Source organism: Quercus lobata, chromosome 4 (assembly GCF_001633185.2).
Source record: "Quercus lobata isolate SW786 chromosome 4, ValleyOak3.0 Primary Assembly, whole genome shotgun sequence".
Classification (NCBI taxonomy): domain Eukaryota; kingdom Viridiplantae; phylum Streptophyta; class Magnoliopsida; order Fagales; family Fagaceae; genus Quercus; species Quercus lobata.
Window position 1 is genome coordinate 53,988,295 of NC_044907.1, and position 13,880 is coordinate 54,002,174.

Here is a 13,880-nt window from a genome sequence, read left to right on the forward strand (position 1 = left end):
TGGAGCCATTCCAAACCTGAAATTTTAGGTAAGGTCTAATAAATTCCCTAATTTTAAGGATTTTCCTCCAATCCCAAGAGTAATTCTAAGGGACCAGGCTACTCAAATGCATGCAGCTATTAATAGCTGTGGAAAAACTTGGACAGGTGATACACTCTCTAACCCACTTCACAAACTTTCAAGCACACCAATTGCAGTGAGTTAGTGCAGAATGAAATCCCAGTTGACAGAGTAATGCCTTCATAAGGTCAACTTCAATGGTCCAGGAAAGGTGGTTGTTGCATCTTCTTGGAATGAGAAGAGTCTGATTTTTACTAGCAATGCTAGGAAGACAAGGCCTCAATCTGTTTTCTATAATCTTTGAAATATACTTGTAAATAATGTTTCAACAAGGTATAGAATGAAAGTCCCCCATCTTTTAAGGGTTAGGTACTTCAGGAACAATTGTAATAATATTTGCTTTAACTACTTTCATCAGCGCTTGTAAATACTGCCTTTTTTTAGCTGTCATTTGAGTTTCGCCCATTAATTTTTTGTTTTCTTTTGTTTTTACCTTTTAGTTATTTATTTATATATGTATGTATGTCATACACGCAACTTTATTTGTGCCTGCACTTGATTAAATATCGTACAACCGCACTTACAATCACCAAATACCATGCTTTTATTGAAATCCCAACAACAAAGAAGCAAATGAAAAAATTACAACATGAAATCTATGGTACATTATTTACAAATGACAGGAAACTAACAGAGGCTAAGGGAACTTTTTCCAGACCCAATAAACAAGTCTATTCTTTGGAGTTGGGGTTGAATTAACAGAAGCTAGAACACCATGTACAGATGGAGAAACAATTAAAGGACAGGCCATGAACACCTATGGATCAGCTCTGCCTGCCACTTGCTCATCACCGGAATCAGATTCATCTTCACTCAGCTCCTCATCACTAGATTTGTCTTCTGCGGCAGCCCCAATGTCTTCTGGCTTGGCATACTTCTCACAGTATTCTACATTGTGAGACAATACAAACAACATGAACTTATATCAGCACAAGGTTATGGTATTGAAGATAAATGGAGACAATGTTTGGTCTAGACAAGAAGTTCAATGCCATGCTGCGTACAATGGCGTCAGACAAAATGATAACAAAAACAAAAAACAAAAAATAAATGAGACTGTCTTTTGAAATAACTTAAAAAAAGAATTAAACAAAATAGTTGTGTTATCCAAATGCTTCAAGAACCCATCAGTATATAGAAGTGTCTAAAGCAAATGACACAGCCCAAAGGCTCAAATTGAGCCTTGCTTGTTAAAGAGACAACAGCTAGATTGCTGTTATATTGCTTCACTTATGTTTCTTGGTGTAGGATAGTACAACCTGCAGCATATAAACTTCTTGGTTCCTTATAAATGTCAACACATAGATCTGTTCCTTCACCAATAAACACCCTTAAATTCCCTTGATTGTTAAATTCCCTCTAAAAAAATTAACATGACTACATATTTTTAAAATCTAACAGCTAAATTGCATTTTTATTTTTTTATAGGTAAATTGCATATTCTTTATATTCTTAACACACATGTCAAATTTCATACCAATTAGATGTTGAAGCTAAACCTTGTCCTATATGATATAGGAGATTCAAGTATTTGGATGAGCTTATTTTCATCAATTTATTTTGCTTATTGTGCAAAAGACAGCCGTACCTTGAAAAAATTGATGCTTTTAAAAAGCTGTACATTCTATTTTAAGATAAAAATAAGCTTATCTGGGTGAAGGTGGCAGCATCTCTCTTCAATGCCTGGCCAATCACAATATTCAAGAAGAGTAGCTAAACTACTGAGTTTTGGGGAGATAACACCTTGAGAAGCCTCCAATTGAGTAGTTAATATAACATATAGAAATACCTCTTAACCCTAAAGCTTAATAAGTTTAGGCCAACTATATCATATTAACCACTCATTATTTTTATTATTCAACATGATACTCACATGTGTATACCCAACAATCTCCCCCTCGTGTAAATCATTGCCTCTCTATGGACTTCCAAACCTCTATGTGGTCCACAAACAAGTCTTGCCCGCTCCCCTTGCCTATGAGCTTTTCCTTCACCAATGCATCATACATGAAACTCTTGTACGCTATCCATGAGAATCATGTGTCAACCTTGCAGCTCGGCCCATACTTCCATGTCCATGGGAAGCTCATGCCTCACTATGATCTAGCATCATTGGCAACACTCCTTTGTTGGGCATTCTTTTAGGATCATTTTTGAGGGCCTTTTAGGCTTGCCTTGTGCGATGCACACTTGTGAGATCTCCAAGTACACGTACCTCATCACCGCTCCAACTGCAAAAGGGACCTTTATAACCTTGCCATCCCTAATGAGTTTGAGCCAATTATGTTATATTAACCACCTACTCTTCTCATTATTATTCAATGTGGGACTTCACTCACGTGTATATAACCAACATGGAGTTCAAGCTGATGTACTCCGTCACTATTGGAGATGAAAATGGAAGAAATGGGTATAAGAAACAAATTCTAAATCTTTGACATTAAAGCTATCAATAAAAACTCCCAGCAGGAGTCACCAGATAGAGGCTTGCAAGGGAGATTTGACATGATCCCTAAGCCAAAAAAGACCTTCCACGGATTATGCCTTTGAACCTTTGATCTACATTTATAGCAATCAGACCAACTTCTGGTAACTAGCTAAAATTTCTCATACTTAATTACCACAACCTCATTGCAGGTGGATGGATGATATTCAGCTAAAATTTTAGCCTCGGTTTCAAAACCACCAGGACATCATGTTTGGATGTGCTGGTAATCCATGCAATGTGGCCTTAATCCCAAGACTCATTTCTTCTCCAAAGCTATGGAATAAATATCTTATTTTATCTTTGCATTCCAAATTTTGAACAGAAATTGGAAGGTAAAACTCTGGGTTGGACAGAGACATGGAACATTCTTGTTGAAATTTGTAGTTGAAAATTTCCTACTACACTGCTCTATATAATTTAGCAAAATCATAATTGCAAACAAATAAAACACGATGCTGCATCCAGAAACTAATTAGGAATTCCATAATGGACAACAAGATGGGTTTTTTGTTCGTTCATATAGCTAAAGTGAGCCACTCCATTTCTTTTCCAACCTCTATCACGATTCTTCTTTTCAAATTTCTCAACACAAAAATTGTGTACAGAAAACTTTGAATTAAATCTGGCAATAGGCAGAGTCAAAGTCAATATTTAGTTCAGATTTGAACTGAATCCTATCACCAGACCCAGTCCAAAACTCACCCAACAATATATGTTGACCAAATGCAAATGGGATTTCAGGTCTAGAAGCCAAACCCGAAATTAACTTGCTTAAAGTTGTCCAGTTACAAATTACAATGCACCCGAATTAAAAGGATTTAGTTAAAGAGGGACTGAGCTAGGCCATACCATACCAACTCCACTATTGATGCATTTAGTATATTATACCTTGAAAATACTATTATTGCTTCAGAGAGCAATATAAAATGATGAAAAGAAAATAAAGACATATTTAGTAATGTATTTTCAAAGCATCAAGGAACTAATTAATATTAAAGTACAGACTGTATTTTGGACTTTAAGACAAAATTTTTGAAATATTATGTTGCTTTCAGAAGCAAAAAGTTCTGGCATTCTTATTTGACCATTACTATGACCATTATCAATACCTTTCCAGGGACATCACCACTTCTAGAAGATCAACACGAACACCCACCCTTACATCACTGCCTCCACCATCTTTAATACCAAAACCACAACAGTTATAACCACAAGCACCACCCTTTCCACACCATCATTGTAACTGTCAGTGTTAGTTGTGGTTATTTATAAGTGGCCTGTTATTCTTGTATTAGCTTGAAATTGTGTCATATCACTTTAATATAAATATATGCTACAGTGAAGGGACTAAGCAATTAAACCCTATAGCTATTTCTAACTTTTCTCCTCTCTCAGTCTTCTCTCTCTTCTCATCTAACCATAATTTTCCAAAATTTACGACTCATCTGTAACACTGCCACCTTGAGTTCACGCTTTCATATTATTACTACAAGTAGTGCTCTTGTGCGGTTATTTACCAAACATGCCCATTACCAATGCTCTTAGAAAGTTAGAAATTACCAAACATGCCCATTACGTCTGCTCTAGAATTTACCAAACATTACAATGCAGGCATCAGGAACCGGAACTAGAAATTTGAAATGGATCAATACCTTTCACTCTTTGTTCATAAGAAGCTCGGTCGCGCATCATCAAAGCTGCAGCCTCTCCATTCAATGGGTCTGATGGGTTGGGATACAGTAGAAGCTGTGGTAGGAATACTTCAAAAACATTTACTAGATCTGTAAAACATGGATGTCAACATATAAGACCAGAAGCACAAACCACCTTAAACTGGAGAATAGAAAATTTAATTTTAGTAAAAGGCCTTATTAATTTTATTACCAAACATGGGGCTCCAGGTCTGATTAATAACATCTAAACAAACTGAACCTGACCTGAAATTGATAAAAGCAAGATGGTCAGTCTTGAACAATGTTTCTCTTAAAATCAATGTTTATGGTAAACAACCCAGTTGAGAAAAACACATACTTATAACATTTATATACTCACATCTCATCAACATTTGGGTGGTAGATCTTATTAACAAAGCCTATGGAGGGAGATTTATATGGATAAGCATCTGGTAGCTCAACTCTTATCCTCCACACACCTCCTTGATAAGGACCTGCCAGAATTCATCATATGAATTGGGGAAATACATCTCCTTTTCTTAATTATGTAAAGCCCCATTTCAGTCTAGTTTAACTTCTGTAGCTATGGACAAAAATAAGCAAACAAAAAAATCTACCTGTGTTATAACATGAAGTCTCTTAGTAATCTATAGAGGGTTTTTTTTTTTTTTTTTTTTCGATTTGCTGAACATACAGGGTTAAAATGGATATAGATTTCAACTAAAAGACCATGGTATATCTAATATAGAATTCAAAACATACTAAATTAATTTGCTTTCTAAAACCAAAAAAAGCACGCAAGTACAAAGACTTAAAAATAATTACATAAAGTAAGGGAATCAAAGAATTAAAAAGAAATTCCAAGAACTACAGTTGAGAAAAATTGATAATTGTAACTTTCTCTCATCACCCATATTTAAATCAAGAGCTCATAATATCTAAATTTGGTCAAAATAGCTAAATTTAGAAAGATGAAGCAAAACTAGCAAAGACCCATTATAGCAACCACTGGAAAGCTCAGAAATTCATGCACAAATACCAAAAAAAAAAAAAAAAAAAAAAAAAAAAAAAAAAGGCATATATATGGGTATTGAAGATTTACTTTCACTGGGTCCATTGAAATCTACATAGAATTCTTGCATGCCATCATTGATCATCTCTACCTTGTAGTCACTCATCATCCTAGTAAAACCAAAAACGAAAAATACAAATTTCAAAATTAAAGGAAAAAAAGGGAACTAAAAAGAAAGGAGAAAGATTATTAATTAGAGGGTTAACAGTTTCATCAAGTCCATCTCTCTGCGTTTGCTTGGGGAAGACATGATTTTTCTTTGAATATTTTGATACTTTTCTTTTTCTTTTTCTTCTTGTTTCTATGGTTCAGAGAGAGAGAGAGAGAGAGAGAGAGAGAGAGAGATGAGTTTCTTGTCCAACTGACAGAAGCAAAGCTTAAAAAAAAAACGGTTCAGACATGAATGAGTGAAACAACGAGATAATAATGTAAAGAGATTTTTCCAATTAGGACCCATAATAATAGTTTAATATTTTTATCATTTTTCATTTGTGGATTGCTTGCATTTTCAAGATTCCTCACTTGCCACCCTTTATATCTTTATTTTGACTGCTACCCGCAATTTGGTTTTTCTTTTTTTCTTTTTTTTTTGAGGATTCCTCACTTGCCACTCTTAGTCATTTTTCTCTTCTTTTATAAATATATATATATATATATATATAATTTTGACCCTTGTTATATTGATTATCTATTTATATCATTCTATTCAATTTCAATCCACTTTTTAAAATTTTAGAGTTTTGAAATAAAAAATAGAAATTTGAAAATTAAGGTAGGATTGCTATTTTTACATATAAGACCTTCGTCTCTACTCTCCTTATTATGTGTATTATTATTCTTCGAAAATTAAAAATAAAAATTAGAGTAATTGAGGTTTTTACAATAAATAAAATTTTTAAAAACAACATGTATATACACATATTATATGATATAATACACTTATTTTAATAACTATGTCAAAATATGTATTATTAAATGACAACAAAGGATGATTGTGAATTACCATGATATTCGATTAAGATTGATAGTAATGTTTTGTTGTTGTTTTTCCTTGTCTAGATGGTTGGGAACATTCCAGTAGGAGTTTGTATCTAGCTTGACAAAATTAACCTAACTCAATCCAGCCGATCCTAATAATTTGAATTGGATTTTCATGGATTGATGGGTTGGAAGCTTATTTTGAGCCTTCAATTGAGTTAATAATTTTTTTCAATCCAACTAATCAAACCCAACTCACTATTTATATAAGTTATTTTATTAAATTTATTTTTTTTAGTTTGATTTATTTTGATATTTTGAGAATTATATTTAATAAATTTGAAATTTTGGAATATAATTTATCCATAATATGAAATGTAATAATTTATTGAAAAAATAAGGGCTTAAGCCCAATTTTTCATAAGAAATAAAACAAGTAGGCACATCTAATGCTCATAACTCATAAGTCATAATAGTTGACTTTGAATTAGAAATATTAATTTAGAAAAGCCAAAATTTTTTTTTTTTTTAAAGGTTTTATCCTATAAGATTCAAAATATTTTGGGTAAAAAATAACAAATTCAGTACAAAGATGGCAAACTCTCCTGTGGAAAAAATGCCGCACCTAAAAGGTGATCTTAGAGTTTTAGCCCCCCAATTTAAAGAAAGTAAGCTTAAAGTGGGAAAAATGTTAAGAAATTCAATATGGGGAGAGAAATGTTGCAAATCATTAATTTTTTTTTTAAAAAAGTTGCAAATCTTATAATGGAAAATCAATCAATTAGTTATTGATGGTAATGGTTTAATATAGCCATATAGGAATATTTGTATTGATTTACTACATGCTTCCATTGGTGCGAAGCCAATATCATTATCACTATCATCATCTTGAGAATAGCACAAAATGATATCAAACTAGACCATTACAATCCAAAAGTAAAATGGCAGTTCAAGATTCTAATCAACTTATTTGTATCTTTTAGACATTTTATTGAGCGGCCAAGATCTTTAGGCAACTTGCTCTTTGACTGCTACCTTACCTTACTACCTTTTAAAAGCGTGTGGGGTTACAAATATAAAAGGTATAGCTTGATGAGTTGGTGAAGCACATATCTAACATTTATGGGTCTTCTTTCCTGTTCCTGTTGAACCTTTTCTTTTTTTTCTTTTTTCAGACCAATTTAATACACCTTTCCTATCATAAAAGAAAGCAGATGTACTTCCACAGCTTCCACAAAGAGATTCCTTTTTAAAAAGCTAAAATTTACATTGAATTTGTTTTAAAGTAAAAATACATGTAAAACATTTTCAGTAAAATATTTTTATGTGTTCAGTATAATAAGTAAAATTTTTCAAGCCTCAACATTGAAACAGCTAGCATTGGAGGTTTGGTAATCGAACCATTGGGACCACAGTCAAATCGGTGGCTTAGGCGACTGGACTATCGACGATTATCGTCAAAGCAATCTATCTCTGGTGATTGGACTACCAACACCGGTTGACAAAATGACATCTTTAGTTACTAGACCTCCAACACTAATTGCAGTGTGGCGTTTTTGGCTACCAGACTATCGATATCAGTCACTGTGTGGCGTCTTTGGCCATCAAACCACTAGCATCGATCGACGGTGAGGCATATCCTGCCTCCAGACAACCGGCACCAGTTGCCAGAGCAAAGTCTCCAAACATTGCACAGCTAGTACCAATGGCGTAGCAAAGTCACTAGCCACTAGACCTTTGGCACCAATCACGAAGCAGAGTCATCGAACATCGAACTAACGACACCGTTGCTAACTTTTTATAAAGGATTTTACGATCAACGGAAAATATTTTATATACTTGACTATATTTTACTTGCAAACAAACACCTGAAAATGGCAAAACATTTTTCTAAAAATATTTTACTTCAAAACAAATAGAGTATTAAGGCCAAAATATCATCTTGGTCCTTATATTTAGAATTGTAATTAATTTAGTCTTTATATTTTGGTAGTAATCGATTTGGTCCATATTATTTTTAACTTATAGTCAACTTGGTCCCTGCTTTCAATTCACTAACAAAAATTGACAACAAATTGAAAATATTAGAGACTAAATCGACCATAATTTCAAAATATAATAATCAGATAGTATTTTCGCTTATAATTAATTGGGGAAACTTGTAGGTGCCCTTTTTTTTATTCATTTATAATGAATAAAACTTGTAGATGTCAAGTCTACAGGCACATACAATCATCCTTGCTCACTCTTCAGCAACATCTCGCCATATTTCATAGGTCCAAAGGGGCATTTTTGCTGGACAAACAATTCGATAAAAGAAGTTATACGTATTGTTCAAAAGTACTCCTTAAACAAAGTAACAAATTAATTTTCAAGTTGGTTTGGGCACAAATAAGCATTCAACCTTGTCCAATCCTTATCAATGTGAGACTACAGTCCATGAAGTCTAAAGTTTTTTTTTTTTTTTTTTAATTCTTTTTTTTTTTGACAAAGAATTCTGTAAAGGGAAGAAAACTATGCTTTACAATGCTTCTGAATAAAGTCATTGTCAACGTATAATTCTTGGCAATTTTTTGCACCTAAAACATGTTTATGGTACTCCAAAGTTATACCATAGAATAAACAAAATCCACCGCCAAGAGAGCGGTATAACTTGTTAGCATTTAATAGGAGAATTAGAATTTGAACTGCCCCTCTTTATTATTTTAATTATGAAAAAATTTATATATATATATATATATATATAATCCATCCCACGTTATTAGTTAAAAACTCTAAATTCATATCAATTTTTACAAAATATTTTAGGATTGATGCGGTAGCAAATTGTTAATAATAGATAATAAAATGATATAAATGGTGGGCTCAAAAATTATTGAGTTTGCATAAGATTACTTATTATTAATATTTGCCGCATGATGGACGGTGTGTGAGTGGTAGGTAACAGGTGTTGTCCCTTCCTTTAACATTAATGTAGATATATTTTTACCTAACGTTGCAGCTTCATTAAAAAAGTGCAATGTGTGTGAATTTTGAAATATGAATATATGAGTCATCCAGACCATAAGGATAGGATTTGATGCAACCAAAATTTTTGACTAATAAAAAATGTCCACATTTTGTTTGAAAAGGAAGCTATGCTTACATGGCCAAACTTAAACCAGGCCTTCCCATCCATTGTATTAAAAAGACACAGAAAAGCCCTTTCCACCCCTAGTTTCGAAAACATTGAAGCACCTTTTTTTTTAATCACGAAATAAACAACCCAAATCGTATCAATAATTTTTTAACAACTAAAAGATGGATTGGTTGCTTTTTTGAAGTCACCCTTGCACTATTTTTTTTTCACCTCATAGGCCATAGGGTGTTTATTTAGAAACAGTCCATTAGTGGCTGAGTGGGAAGTTGGATGAAGTAACAGCTCAAACGCATTACTCTAGGGAGAAACACATAGGTGTTCCTCACGCATGAAGGGGCAAGCCCACTTGGGTGCCTCTAATTTTCTGTTCAATTTCTTACAGAAGAATAATAGGATAGGAGTCTACTATTTCTTTGTGTTTCTCTTCTCCATTTTCCCATCTCAAAGGAGATTTTAGGTTACAATTATTCTTACCAAACAAAAGAATCTTTGAGACAAAAATATGATTTGAGAACTTATACTTCAAACTTTCAATTAGAAGTCATTCTTCCTGAAATTGCATCCAACCCATAAGTTGACTTAGTTCTTAAGGTCTGTTTGAGAAGATGGAAATGAATAAATTAAAGGATCTTTAACAAATGTTTCACCTTTTTTTTTTTTTTGATTCGAAGTTTAGACTTGTATTCAACCAACCAAAGAAAATGAAATATAACAGAGATGACAAACAGCAAAGCACAGGAGCTACTAAATACATTCTGCCTGAATCACTTCTTGCACAATTGGAGGGGAGACCTGTTAGAATTATGTGCCCTCAAAAACAATAGTATGCATTTTTATTTGATAATAAAATTTTATTTTCACATTCATAATTATTATAGGTATATTTCATTGTTTAAATGTGGCATGTGATGTTACATTTGTAGAAAAATCATGTTAATGGTTAAGGAACCAAAGACAGGGAGTAATGTTTTTTCATAAATTATTAAATTGTTCTAGGTTGTGGATATTAATTGAATATTACCACTGAACCCTACATTTGTTGTGCTGCTATATGATAGGATGATTTACTCCATCATTGAGGTAGTGACTTCAAGCAGACAAGTGAGTGTAATGTAACAAGTACATACATTGAATTGGTTCCGATCAATATCACTATTAATTAAAAGGTTATTCTATCACAAATTTTCTATTGTCCTTAAACATAAGAGGTTTGTGTATATTTATTTATTATGCACATAACCTTAACAGTGTCAACTGGTGATGCTAATTTTAAAGGCTATATAAAAACACGTTGGGTTATGTGTATAATGAGAAAAATATGTAAATGCGCAACAATGAATCCACCAGTATATATATATTTAAAGAGTTTTTCAAAGATAATTTGGAGTCCAATAGAAATTATGAAATCAAGATATTAAGCGTTACATAAGCTAGGGATATGACAATGATATTAATCCAGTCCTAGTGGCTTGTGGGAATATAGTGTGCTGGAAGGACATAGAAATAAAATTGTAAGTAAGGGGACCTCATTTGTAATTCTCTAATCTTCAGGGGTCAATTGCAATGTGTTGATGGACATTATTGCAATCTGTTGAAGTTCAAAAATTTTCTTGATATGGTTGAGAAAATTAAGGAATAATTTTGAAAGAGTTTCAAGATAAGTCATTAACATTCAAAAAGTTATTAATTAATCCGACAACTGAAGATTAGGATCCCTAAGGATCCCACGTCCAATCTCTCTCTTGGGTTGTAGAAGTCTTAAACAAAAAATAAGATTTTATAAAATTACATCAATGGTTGGCCATCGGAATTACTGAGTGATACTGTAGTCTTCTAAAAACCCAAAAAGAAATAGACAGAGAGAGACATGATACCTTGGGAGGCAACACACTTGGGTTGCTAAGAGAGGTATGTAATTTTGTTCTATTTAGAATCTATGGTTGTGTGGTACAACGATCTTTAAATGAAAATATAAATTTTGTTTTATATTGCTTCCGTAAAAACTATCAAGACCCTCACCCACACCTGTGAAGTTTCCTCATTTCTTGCTAGGTGAGCTAGCTCATGGGCAGCTCTGTTGTGTTGCCTTTTCACATGCTTGATTTTCCAACTTGTGAAGCAGTTCAGCAAAGAGAGGATGCCTTGGTACAGATTATTGAGGCTGCCATCAGTGAACCTCTCATTTATGCTGTTAGCTGTAGATTCTACATCCGATTCAATAATAACTTGAAGAATCTTCATATCTCAGGAAAGCAAAATACCATTTTCTACAGCAATAGCTTGCACCTCAACTACTAAAAATTGACCTTGGAGGTATTTACAACTAGCTGCTATGACTGCACCACATGAATCTCTAATGATAACTCCCACGCTTGAATTTCTCCCATCCTTAGAGGTAGCCCCATCAACATTGACCTTGAAAATTCCAGGAGATGGAGGAGTCCAACCACCTTTCTGTGTTGTTGTACCTGTGTTCACTGCCACCCAAGCATTTCTATGTTCATGAAGAAATCTTTTGGCAAAAACTCCAGATTTGGCTTAGTAATTGGCATATTGATTCAAATGCAATTAGATTCCTATTGTACCAAATTGACCAAGCTACTCCAAAGAATAATTCAAAGTCTAGGGTTGTTCATTTTTCAAGGATTTTCAAAGCAACATCAGAAATGTCATATAGCCCCTGCAAGTTCTCAACAATTTGGACCTCCCAAAAATCCCAAACCCTTTTAGCTACCTCATAACTGATGATAGGGTGAAAAATTGTCTCTGAATCTTTTCCACAACAAGGACATATCTCATTTTCCCCAATACCCCCTTTTTTGCAGGTTCGCCATTGTTAGGAGGGCATCCACACATGCTCTCCATGCAAAGATTCTAATCTTTGATGGAATATTTAGGTGCCAAACCTTCTTCCATAATAGGTCTCTAGGGTCCCCATAGGAGCTTTCTCCCTCCTCAGATAAGTCTACCATATTAAGGGCTACATAGGAGGCACTTTTAACAGTAAAAACACCCTTATTGTTGCCAACCCAAATAATTTTGTCCTCCAAGAGATTGTAACTAATTGGGATGTTGAGAATTGTTCTTGCTTCAAACGGCAAAAAAAGGGACTTAACAAGATCTGCTCTCCATCTTCTGGTATCACAATCAATTAATGCTGAAACCATGGGGTAGTTGTCAAAATTTCGAGGAGGGAGACAACTTTGTACGTTGTGGGGGTTGGCAGCCACTTGTCATCCCAAATATGGATCAACCTTCCATTGCCCACTCTCCATCGAGTACCTCTTTTGACTACCTCAAGCCCTTGCATTATGCTTCTCCAAGCATAGGAAGGCCTGGACCCTAAACAAGCATTGAGGACATCTCCATGGGGATAATATTTAGCCTTGTTTACTCGTGCTACTAAAGAGTTTGGGTTCATGAGAAGTCTCCAACCTTGCATTATGCTTCTCCAAGCATAGGAATGCCTAGACCCCAAACAAGCATTGAGGACATCTCCATGGGGATAATATTTAGCCTTGTCTACTCGTGCTACTAAAGAGTTTGGGTTCATGAGAAGTCTCCAACCTTGCATTATGCTTCTCCAAGCATAGGAAGGCCTAGACCCCAAACAAGCATTGAGGACATCTCCATGGGATAATATTTAGCCTTGTATACTCGTGCTACTAAAGAGTTTGGGTTCATGAGAAGTCTCCAACCTTGCTTTGCTAGCATGGCAAGGTTGAAAGCTTGAAGATTTTTGAAGCCCATCCCTCCTTTAAACTTGGATTTACATAATCTCCTCTAACTCACCCAAGCAATCTTGGATTCTTGGCCACACTGTCCCCACCAAAATCTTCTCATCATACCTTCTATTTTGTCACACAAACCTTTTGGTAATTGAAAACAACTCATGGTGTACGTAGTGGGCCACCGCTTTTATGAGAATCTCCCTACCTCCAATGGAAAGAATTTTTTCCTTCCATCCAGACAACTTCCTTCCCAATCTTTCTTTAATCTCAACAAATACATCATTTCTTGATCTGCCAATGATTGAAGGGAGACCGAGGTACTTACTGTGTCGAGAGTCTTACATAGGCCTCAAAATATTTAGGGTCTCATTTTTCTTTTCCTCCTCCATATTGGCACTAAAGAAGACTGAGGATTTATCTGTGTTGATTTTCTAACCTGAAGCAGCTTCATACAAGTGGAGAATTTCAACTAGTTGCTGGCATTCCTGGCTATTAGCTTTACAAAAAAGCAAACTATCGTCTGCAAAGAAGAGGTGTGTGATCGTGAGGCCACCTCTGCAAATCGATAAACCACTCATTGTTTGATTTCTTACAGCCCTATTTATAAGAGAAGAGAAGTCATCTGCACATAGTAAGAACAAGTAAGATGATAGGGGATCTCCTTGATGAAGTCCCCTCG

General features: G+C 34.4%; 1 protein-coding gene across 1 annotated transcript; it reads right to left on the bottom strand.

The window, feature by feature from the left end:
- Window positions 1–640: 640 nt before the first annotated feature.
- On the bottom strand, window positions 641–5,822 carry LOC115987099 (ubiquitin-conjugating enzyme E2 4-like). The gene is made up of 6 exons (XM_031110558.1): window positions 5,560–5,822; window positions 5,384–5,463; window positions 4,661–4,775; window positions 4,493–4,545; window positions 4,261–4,389; window positions 641–1,008 (listed from the first exon to the last, which is right to left on the bottom strand). Exons 1-6 carry the CDS (start codon window positions 5,601–5,603, stop codon window positions 878–880), a joined length of 552 nt encoding a protein of 183 aa, XP_030966418.1. The 5' UTR covers window positions 5,604–5,822; the 3' UTR covers window positions 641–877.
- Window positions 5,823–13,880: the final 8,058 nt, after the last annotated feature.